Below are 11,496 nucleotides of genomic sequence, written 5' to 3' on the forward strand. Positions count from 1 at the left end.
AGGAATGTAGACAAATTTGAATGTTTTTTCTCCTGTTTCCCATTCTCGAATCAAGCTAAACATTTGCACAATTATTCATTAAACCTGACAAGACATAATACAATTTTTAAAAAGTATCCAATTGTTTTGTATTTTTGTTGGTGATTAATTATTTTGTTTGATATGGAAATAAGGGAAAGTAATGCTACCTTATGAGAGATGCGGATGTATGCATGGATTTAATCCTTTTTAAAAAAGGTTTTGGCACTTAAATACTATTCTCAGATGAAGTTTAAAAGAATATATTAAAAATATAGTCCATTATAATACACGTATCAATCCAAAAATTAACCAATCATTTAGTAGTAATTAATTAATTTATTTTTTGTATAGCAGAAAGTGAGATAATGGGAGTAATTAGCGGTTCTATCCCTTTAAAAAGCTTTGTTGTTTTTTTTTTTAAGTGTTCTCTTTTTTTTCTCTTGCTAGTCTCATTCTCTGATCAAGTTAAAACTTTGAACAAATATTCGTTGTCCCTAACAACTCATGAACCATTCGAAAAATGTACCAATTAATGTATCAATTAGTCGTAATTGATTATAATTTCGTTCTGTAGAGAATCAGGTCGTCGCCTAAAAATGTTTAACTATCAGTTCATAACCCTAAAACCTATTTTCAAAAGCACTCGTCTGATACGTCTCACTCCCTCCATCCCTTTCCCAACTGGTCCAGACCAGTGATAGGATCCTAGGGTATTAAGAAAGCTAAATGCATGAAATTCCCTGAAAAAAGCTATTGGTACAAAAAATTCTAATCTGAGATAATCCCACAGATTTATTGTTGTTAGTCTAGATCTATTACACATTTAATTAACATGACTGCTCCAAACTGATTGATACACTTGATACAAGCTTTGGTTTTTAAAAAACGTATTATTTTTTTTTAGAATGTTCTTGGGATTTTGTTTAGAGAGTTACATTCCTATAAGATGCAACTGACGTGTCCAAATTTTTTTTTTCACGAGCTTCTATTGAGAACAGAACCTGAATCTGAAATTTAATGAGCCAAAGGACATGTCAGTTTGTGTGTGTTGTGTGTGTGTGTGTGTGCTTTTAATTTTCGGTATAGAGAAACAAGCTTACGCTGTCGATTAGATGGAAGACCAATAACTTTTTTCTATAGATAGTGTATGTTTTTAAAGTCGAATAGAAAAATCTTTTATAAAAATGAACAAATTTGAAAATATGATTTTCATTTTACAGATTTATAAAGATTTATTGAGTTTACAATCCATTCTAGAGCATAAAAGGTATTGGTAAAATAATTATCCATAGCAAAATAACTCTTTTTATTTGACCAAACTCAACAGTTTCTCGATTGGAAACTTCTACAATTGTTCTGTGTTTAGCTAGGTACATATGTTTTTATAGAAAGGAAAAATAAAAATATTTAGGCAATTGAAAAAATTTAAAAAGAATCGACAAAACGTTAGGATTTTAGGTAGACTTAATAGCAGGCAGATAGGGTCGCTCTCGGACATTGGAGATAGTAATGCCTTGTCCAGTTTGACCCAGACGTCCACACTTTTCATAGTTGTAAGCCTCCCATGCATCTTCTAACTCTTTCTCAGATCTGAAGGTTGATAAATGAGGCTTCACCTACGTTGAAAAACACACACAAACAAACTGTAGCGCGGTGATGTTTATTGAAGAGATGAGCAATAAATCAAACCTGTATGCTCAACATTTTACGTAGATCTGTCATTTAGATAATTTACATTGTTTTAACCGTATAAGCTCTATTGCAGTATAGACATAGAGGAAATGGTAATGAGAAATGAAAAAAAAAAAAAACTATAAACAACTAGCTGTTAGGAGTATATCCGGTGCACAAAATTAAGAAAGTGGTGATTTGTCATTTATAAAACAATTTTTTTTTTGCACTTTTTGACACTGCAGAGTCGAATTTTCTTTGCTCGTTTGTATTTCATTAAAAAAATTAATTGGCAGCATTGGAGTTTAATTTATCGTCTTTAACATTTAGTTCATCGTGATAATCTCCCTTTTTCATTTTATTTGTCAGGTTCTCTATTGTAGCTTTATAGTCTAGTTCCGAAAGCTATTCTGTACCAAATGTGTCTAAAATATCTTGCGATAAAATGACCGTTTCGCCAAAACGTCCAGCTCCGCTAGTATTCAGTTACCTTGTCCACAAATTTGGGCATTCTCCAGGGCTGTTCGTCTATGGCAACTGGAACCAGGACTTCTCTCAACAACGAGGCTCTTGTCGGTGCCCAACGACTCCATTTCATGTTAAATTTTTCATTCGCTGCCACAGTCTGTGGGAAATGTATGTCTGTTATCTACACATGTCAAAGATCATCTAATATATGATTAAATGTATTATTATGAGTTGTATCTGTATCAAATATCCATTAGGAATAAAACAGAAAGATTTAAAAACTCTTTCATCCCACTTTCGGTCAGAGTGTTACAAGATCATCTGTCGTCATCGACAAGTACATAAAAGTCTAATTTATAAAGCGCTGGTTGTGAGTGTGTATGTGTGAATGTTGTTCGTATTTGCATCTGTATTGTTATTGTACAGTAGTTACGCTGAGGTTGTCAATTGTAGTCAGACAGACACACAGACAGACAGATAGACAGATAGACAGATAGATAGATAGATAGATAGATAGATAGTGCAAGAGAAAGAGAGAGATGATCACACTGTATGTTCAAGATGTAATTGAGACTTGTGAAAGGTATGCCTTCCATTAGGTGTTATGGCGGGTCTCTTGTAATGTCCTTTGAGGACTATTGCTGATACGATTAAGTCAGTACTTTGGGCTTGTAGACTAATATCTCACAAATGTAAGAATTCAACTATAGTAATTAGTTCTATACTAGTACTTTTATCAGGGAAAGCCAGCGGTTTTTATATACGTATTTTTCTATACAGTATTTTGGTTTTTCTAAACAGGGGAAACAACGGATTTAAAATACTATAATAGCATCAGTTATTTCCCTTAACTTTATGTATTTAAAAAAGAGATTAAAAAATGTAAATCTTACGTTGGATTGTACTTTAGTTCCTTTCAGCCAATCATTTTGAAATTTGTGAGTCAAAAAGTCTTGCAATGGAGGATCTTGACTAAGAATGTATAAAACAAACAAACTATAAGTAAAAGGCAGTCCCTGGTTGTAGGGTAGCAAGAATTATGTCATGCGTTTAGCAAACAAAGTCTTTTACAGTTTGTAGATGCTGGGAAGGATTAAAGAAAATAACGGGCTGCGCCTCAAAACGAGAACAAATTTTAGTGGCTGATGATGAGAAATTCGCCAACGAACTAAATTATTTTTATTCTCGTATTGACAAAGAAGATTTTGTTGATCTACACAAAGAACTTTTCAACACTCTGTCCAAAGGAAAACAAGAGCCCTACGTCAATTTTGTAACGGAGGATGAAGTGACCTTGTTATATAAAAGAGTAGACGTAACAAAAGCTTGTGGACCAGACAAAATTAGTGGCAAGCTGATCAAGCTATGTTCGGAGCAAATTTCTTCTATCTACTGTCATATCTTTAACCAGTCATTGCAAACGTGCGTAATTCCAAACATCTGGAAAACTTCAGAAATCATACCAGTGCCTAAGAAACCAAAAATAGATTGCTTAAATGATTTCCACCCAGTAGCACTAACACCTATTGTTATGAAATGTTTTGAAAAATATATCTTTAAACAACTTGTAGCAAAAGTCAATAACAGCCTAGACCCTCACCAATTTGCATACAAAGCAGCTAGAGGAACTGAGGATGCCATTCTATTGCTTTTGGACCAGCTTTATAAGCATCTCGATATACCCAAAACATATGCACGAGTCCTCTTCTTAGATTTATCCTCGGCTTTCAATACCATACAGCCACATCTAATGATAAACAAACTGAGTAACTTAAATGTAAGCCCTTACTTGCAAGCATGGGTTCTAAACTTTTTAACCCAACGGCCCCAGTATGTTAAAGTCAACAACACCAAATCGTCAACTCGAGTACTATGTACGGGTGCTCCACAAGGTTGTGTACTTTCTCCTGTACTATACACTCTTTACACTAATGACATAAGAAGCATCTATGACTCAGTTAAACTCATTAAATTCGCTGATGATACTGCCATAGTCGGTCTTATTTCAGGAGACGAAACTCAGTATCGAAGCTCGATAGAAGAGTTTCCAAACTGGTGCACCGACAACTTTCTAGAACTGAATGTAACAAAAACTAAAGAACTTATAATAGATTTTAGAAAGAAAAAACAAACTATACGTGAACTGCAAATAAACACTACAGCTATAGAACAAGTAAAGGCATATAAATATCTAGGCGTTATCATCAACAACAAGCTTTCATGGGAAGACCACCTTGGAACTCTGACAAAGAAAACAGCCCAGCGACTCTTTTTTCTATACAAACTCAACAGTTTTAAATTAAACAAGAAGATCCTTGAGACATTTTACGGCGCGACTGTACAAAATCTGCTAACATACGGAATAAGTTGTTGGCAAGGCAACGCCTCATCTAAACTGTTGCAACGTCTAGAAAACATCATTAAAAAAGCATCAAAAATTACACTCACAACATTACCACATTTAAAGGAACTTTTTGAACAAACGTGCCTAAGAAAAATCGAAAAAATCTTGGAAGACAACGGCCACCCGCTCCATCAGGACTACGCTTGGTCGTCGGGAAGTGGGCGACTGCTGTCAATCAAAACAAGAACGGAGCGGTACAAAAACTCGTTCGTACCTCACTCGGTCAGACTCTATCACCGCCACTCATTGATCAGGGAACATGAAATGCACCAAGATACCTGTTTGTAGTCGCTGAATGAACTGTTTATGTTGTCTGTTGTATTTATGTGTATTTTTCTGTTGTGTTGTCTTTATATGAGAAACGAGTCCTTGTAATCACAACAAATTTCCGTAAGGATCAATAAAGCAGTCTTAGTCTTAGTCTTAGATTGTTTTAAATTGACAATTTAAAGGAACAGACATTCCAGTGGGAGATTGCTTTCTACACGTACGACTTACGGATTCACCATTCCAAAGACCTTGTTAGGGTCGTGTTTCTTGGCTGGGGGGCGCTCTATTTTCTTTTCACTTCTTTCCCCGTCGATCATCCCAGGGGCGTACATTCGGAAGTGAGTTTTCCTGAAAACTCTCAGCTCTTTGGGATTAACTATACCGGACGTAATGGCGCCCTAAGGATGAGTCACAAACAGAGATACAAGAGAGATTCATTTCATGTGGAGTTTAAAATAAAAAGAAAGACATTCAATGCTAGGTTTGATCCAATGGAACAAAAACCTGTTAAACATTTTAATATCAATAAGAAGTGTGTGTGTGTGTGGGGGGGGGTTGCTTTTAAAAAAGCTTGAAAAAAAATTCAATTAATTAAATGTTAGTGACATTTAAATTTCAGGATTTTTAAGACCACCCTGAGTCCACCCAACTCCAATTTTTCCTAAAACAGATGGGGAAGTAAAGGCTATTGGCCATTGTTCTGGGCACATGACACTCTCGTTAACCTTCGGCCAAAAAAACAAAGTGACCTTTACATCATCGGCTACCATAATTAGCAATATCTAAATTGGGTACCTATTATTTATTTGTATTTGTGATCTACTTGACTGCTTGGAGTGCGGGTATGGTATAACCTAAAAGAACATACAACCCTAGAAGTACCTATATATATATATCTACAAGTTTAAAAAAATCAATGTGATCTGAATTCTGAACTAACAAATACCTCTAAACTATAACTAGGTCTCTATTGATTTATAATTGTACAACAGTGATTCATAGTATATAGGCAATAATTAAATAATTTAATTGCACAAATTCTATAGTTTTAATGAACTAAAGTATAATACTATATTACACATTCTGTCCAGCTATTTGTGGGTCCCAATACATCCTATCTTTTAATATCTAGACCACGATTCTTGTCTAACTGTCCATTCGTCCGTCTATTGGTCATCCATTCAGTCAGTCTATCTATCTATTTGTCTGTCTGGTTTGTGAACCTATCATTCTTTCATTCATTTATTTATTCATTCATCCACTCTATCTATCTATCTATCTATCTATCTATCTATCTATCTATCTATCTATCTATCTATCTATCTATCTATCTATCTATCTATCTATCCATCTGTCTGTCTGTCAATCTATCTGTCTGTCTGGGTCTCCACCTACATGCCTGCCTGTCTGTCTTTCATTCTGTCTATCTATCTATCTATCTATCTATCTATCTATCTATCTATCTATCTATCTATCTATCTATCTATCTATCTATCTATCTATCTATCTGTTTGTTTGTTTGTCTGTCTGTGTCTCTGCATACCTGCCTGCCTGCCTGTCTGTCTATTTATTTATTTGTTTACCTTGTGCATGAAAAAGATTTAGAAATCCACGTTTTTAATGAGTACCACAATAAATAGTTCATCGGGTATGTCTTTAAAGTTCGTGTAAAATTCTAATTCAAAATTAGTCTATAATTACATCAAGTCTTAATATTACATTTCTTTGATTTATAGAATAGTTCAAAAATCTTTACATCTCAATAACAGAGATTTGAACTCACTCTGTTCAGTTGGAGGAAATCACAGCGTACCACGGGCTCCTCTCCAGTTATCTCCTTTTGTGTAGGTAGATGTCCAGCCCATCCAGAGAGAGCTAGGGAGAGAATTACGAGGAAGTCATGTCTCTACACTTGTGTTTGTTTACATGTTGTTTTAAATGTCCATTGAAAGTCATAGTATACATAAGTGTAGCCAGATAGGCTCATGTGGAAGGCATAGAGGAGTGGTTAGGATCTTAGATGGTGGAACACCTGGAGCTGAAAGAGGCTACAAACATTCACCCTTCTCTAGTTATTTAAAATGCCCCAACCTGTGACCGAGCATCTCAAAAAATTGGCGACTTCAGTCACATTGAACGCTACACGTGGGGAACTCTTTAGTCACCTCAAATACCAAAGAAAATGTCTCAAGGCGTTATGCTCTCTTTACTCACCATGTGCTGCTGTCCAGGGGCAGTTGTTGACGTCACCAAATGTAATGTTTTTGGGCAATACCCGACCTCTGGCTTTAGGCTTGCCCATTTTATCCTGCAGTAAGAGAAGACAACTACATTTGATTTTTTTCAAGAATATTACACAGAAATGAAGAGTAGCTTACCTTCGTAAAATTAAAAAACAAAAAAAAATATTGAACCACTTTTCTGAGTCTCGTTTTCTTTTTATATTTAAAGATCGCTTGTTAAACGCTCCCACTAGTTCTTACTTGCAATATATTAGGAAAATGAGCAAAATATATATATTTAAAAATAAAGCTTATTAAGGTAAAGTACGCAAAATTACTGCCATACCTCTCAATACTGAAGGTTTAACTCACCCGTTTCTGTAAAGAACATTATTAATTAACTACTACCAAATGATTAACTAATTGATTAATTTTTCGATTGATTCTTGTATTGTCGTCGACTATGAATAATTAAACAAAATGTCCACTTGATTCAAGACTGGAAAGTGGGAGACAAAACGTGTCAAAGTTTCCTCCCTAACAGACCGAGGCAGTTAACACAAGCTTTGTAATATAAAAGATCGAAATTATATATTTGTGGGGTGGTGCATACCCGGGAAAAGGAGTTCCTTATTTCAGAAAGCAGACGCACATATTTCCGGACAGGGAAGTACATGTGTTTGGAGAGGGTGGATTATGGTCCTAGAGGGTGATGTAACGTTTTTGGAGAGGGTGGATTATGGTCCTAGAGGGTGATGTAACGTTTTTGGAGAGGGTGGATTATGGTCCTAGAGGGAGATGTAACGTTTTTGGAGAGGGTGAATTATGCTCCTGGAGGGTGATGTAACGTTTTTGGAGAGGGTGGATTATGGTCCTGGAGAGTGATGTAACCTTTTTTGGAGAGGGTGAATTATGCTCCTGGAGGGTGATGTAACGTTTTTGGAGAGTGTGAATTATGCTCCTGGAGGGTGATGTAACGTTTTTGGAGAGTGTGAATTATGCTCCTGGAGGGTGATGTAACGTTTTTGGAGAGGGTGGATTATGGTCCTGGAGTGTGATGTGACGTTTCTGGAGAGTGTGAATTATGCTCCTGGAGGGTGATGTGACGTTTTTGGAGAGTGTGAATTATGCTCCTGGAGGGTGATGTGACGTTTTTGGAGAGTGTGAATTATGCTCCTGGAGGGTGATGTGACGTTTTTGGAGAGGGTGAATTATGCTCCTGGAGGGTGATGTAACATTTTTCTGAATTGGGTGGAAGATGCACCTGGATGGGAGATGTGTCTGCAGTGTAAGAACTATGAGGAACTTCTCTGAATAGGACAGTTTCTTACCAGAGCATTACGGGAGTGGGGAGGTATCTTGTACTGTCGTTAATAAGAGCTTACCTCAGGTAATTTAAGATAGATAAAAACCCTACAACATCCAGCTTAAATTGTACCCTTTGATCAGATTAAAGAAATGGTTTAATAGAGAATAGCTTAGTAACATAGGTACATAGAAACAAAGAAGAGATTAGAAAAAAAGAACCTAAAAACAAAGAAAAACCCAGAAACAAAGAAGAGCCTAGAAACAAAGAAGATCCTAGAAAGAAAGAAGTGCATAGAAACAAAGAAGATTCAGACACAAAGAAGTGCCTAGAAACAAAGAAGAAAATCAAGGGCAAATAGAATTCCCCCTAAAACAAAGAAGTGCCAAATTACAGGCCTAAGAGAGTTTCTTACCTTCAAAAGCAGCTCATTGATAAGCATCTCTGGTCTCTTCTTGCCCAGGTAGCCAGTCGAGGTGTAATTGAACGGATCACATTCCGTATCCCAAGGGCTAGGCATGGCGGAGTTGTCACGATGAGGTAGACAGACACCTGATGTTTAATGTCTACCAAACATTATAACCGTAACAAGTGGGCTCCTATCGAACAAGTATACATGAAATTAGAATCAAAATGACTCTATTTATCTACTAGATTAGTTCAAAAGTATTTGTGCAGTGTATTTGAGATGATGTATGGTAATTCTCTTTTACTTCCTGCCGCACTATTGTGCACCGAAAAGATGTGAAGCCGAATGAAGAAAAGACTTCTTATTTCTTTTACTCTCAGAAAGACACAAAGATAAAGGCACATTCCTTGCTCCATTTGCTCCTTCTATCCTAGTGATATTAGAGCATGGAATGAGTTACCTAAAGCAGCCAGTTTAACCAATGACTTGACAGAATTTAAGTCATTGATTAACATGTATTACAAGATTGACCTAGTTACACGCGTAGGGCGTAATAATATTTTTTCAATTAACGTCTGTATTTTAAAAGATAAGAGAAGATGTTTATACATGTAGGAACCCCCCCCCCCTTTATTTTGTATCTTATGTACAGGATATGGAAGCATTGATGGCTCCCATGAAAGACTCATAAATAGATTTGATTATTCATCTCAATCAATGTACTCTTTCTTAATATTCGGAATTAAAGACATTGCCAGTATAATAAACAGTAAGATACACTTTTTAACACTTTTCAGAAGCACTCTATAATCGAATTCGCAATATTTTTGTTTAGAGCAATGCAAAAAAAAAAGATGAGGGAACGCCTGCATGAGGACACCTACATCAATTCCGTACAGAGGTTTAACCAAACACACACACACAAACAACGGAGCTCATGTATCAGAAGTACCTAAACGGCACTAAAGCTCCATAAAACAATGTATATGTCCACTTCCTTAGTGTTTTTGACATTTCACGGTCCCAGGGAAAAACAGTGTCCAGCGAAACAGAGAAATAGAGAATCATCTAGCTAAGGCTAACAGCACTTTGGCTCTTCTACACCTAGCAACAAAAGTCAATGTTTATAAAGCAGTGGTTCTCACCACATTTTTGTGCTCTGTCGCACGCATCTAAGGCCCCTAGAACGCTTCAAACAAAGGTGCCGTCGCTCCATATTGAGAATACGCTATAACAGGATTACCTTACAAAGAACCATATTCTGCCTTAGGACGGTGTGGCCAGTATGGAAGTATTACTTACCATCCAACAGTCGGGTACTTATCCCACATTTGGGGCGCACGTCTTGCTAAAAGCGATCTCTTATGGCGAACTGAAAGGAGGACGTCTGGTAGAACAATAAAGATCAACGTGTCATGTCGCCCTGAGGTAGCTGGAAGATGGTGTCTGTAAGAGACAGTTGGACAGCTCTCACGAAGGCTGCTCGACACGTTTTGGAGTCCCAAAGTAAAGTCTTTGTAAAAGACAGGAGTAGAAGATGTAAAGAAAACTTAAATAGACCTCCCGGATGACAACGGCTTTGTCTGCATCAGATGTGAGAAAATAATCAGGTCGCAGCTAGGTTAGCGTAATCATCTAAAATACTATACTAGCTCTTAATGTTTGAAATCGCAAGTATTTCGATATATAGAACTAAAATGTAACTTCTTTCGCGTATAGCAGTGATGCTCAAACCATATTCGGCCGGCGGGCCATTTTCATTTCTAATACTCGTGTCAAATCAACAAAAAGTTAAAGAAAAAGGATATAGGCAATGAATCATTTTTATTAGAAACCCATGAATCTGGTAATAAAGTTCCCACCTTTCAGATTTTGTGGTTTACAGGGCAGATGATGTAAAGGTCATTTGTTTTTGTGGCCTACGGTTAACGAGGGTGTTATGTGGCTAGCACAAAGACCAACCGACTTTACTTTTCCCCAATTAGTGTCAGGTACCCATTAGAGCTGGGTGGACTCAGAGGCGCCCGAGGATCCCGAAATTAAAAATCCCAGCCTTCACCAGGATACGAACCCCGGACCCCGGTTCGGGAGCCAAGCGCTTTACCGCTCATCCACCGCGCCTCTGGTACTACCTTAATTCATGAGCTTCATAAAGCTGTTTAATGGTGTTTATACTTTCTAGAGAGTTACTCTTAATTATAAAACAAATACGTTGGCTTCTTCAACGTTGGGAAAGATTTAGATTTTTTTTGTGCCGACTTTTCTTCGGGTGGATTGGATCACATCGCGGTCCGGATGTGCCCAGCTGGCCGTATATTGGACATCACTGTATTAGGTGATTTTTGTCTGAAACCGCATTAGAAGTCACGTAGGCTTTTTTCTGCATACTTTTCTAGTCTATTAGTAATAGGCCGACACCTACAGAAACCAGGTGTGCCCACAGTATATACATATAAAATGCAAATATTAAAAATAATATCTATATAAATTATTTTAAAATGTCACATTATAATAAGTTTTAAGTAAACAAAGATTATGCTTATTGGCTATACATCAATACACTTAATTGAAGTCACAATCTGTGAGTGATGGGTAGGCTTGGAACAAGATGGCAAGTGAAACTTCTGATGACAACAACTGATATATTTTTTTATATAAAAATATCCCAACCATAAGCTCTAAACATGAAAATTTCCACAAAGCTGCATAAAATTTCAACATTATA

General features: G+C 36.6%; 1 protein-coding gene across 1 annotated transcript; it reads right to left on the reverse strand.

Annotated features, from left to right (window-relative positions):
* Positions 1 to 1,213: 1,213 nt before the first annotated feature.
* Positions 1,214 to 9,086, reverse strand: LOC106065169 (cilia- and flagella-associated protein 77-like). The gene is made up of 7 exons (XM_056042907.1): positions 8,778 to 9,086; positions 7,049 to 7,142; positions 6,618 to 6,709; positions 5,063 to 5,232; positions 3,054 to 3,132; positions 2,183 to 2,317; positions 1,214 to 1,637 (listed from the first exon to the last, which is right to left on the reverse strand). The coding sequence occupies exons 1-7, from the start codon at positions 8,880 to 8,882 to the stop codon at positions 1,476 to 1,478; spliced, it is 837 nt and encodes a 278-aa protein (XP_055898882.1). The 5' UTR covers positions 8,883 to 9,086; the 3' UTR covers positions 1,214 to 1,475.
* Positions 9,087 to 11,496: the final 2,410 nt, after the last annotated feature.

Source organism: Biomphalaria glabrata, chromosome 9, assembly GCF_947242115.1.
Source record: "Biomphalaria glabrata chromosome 9, xgBioGlab47.1, whole genome shotgun sequence".
NCBI classification, from domain to species: domain Eukaryota; kingdom Metazoa; phylum Mollusca; class Gastropoda; family Planorbidae; genus Biomphalaria; species Biomphalaria glabrata.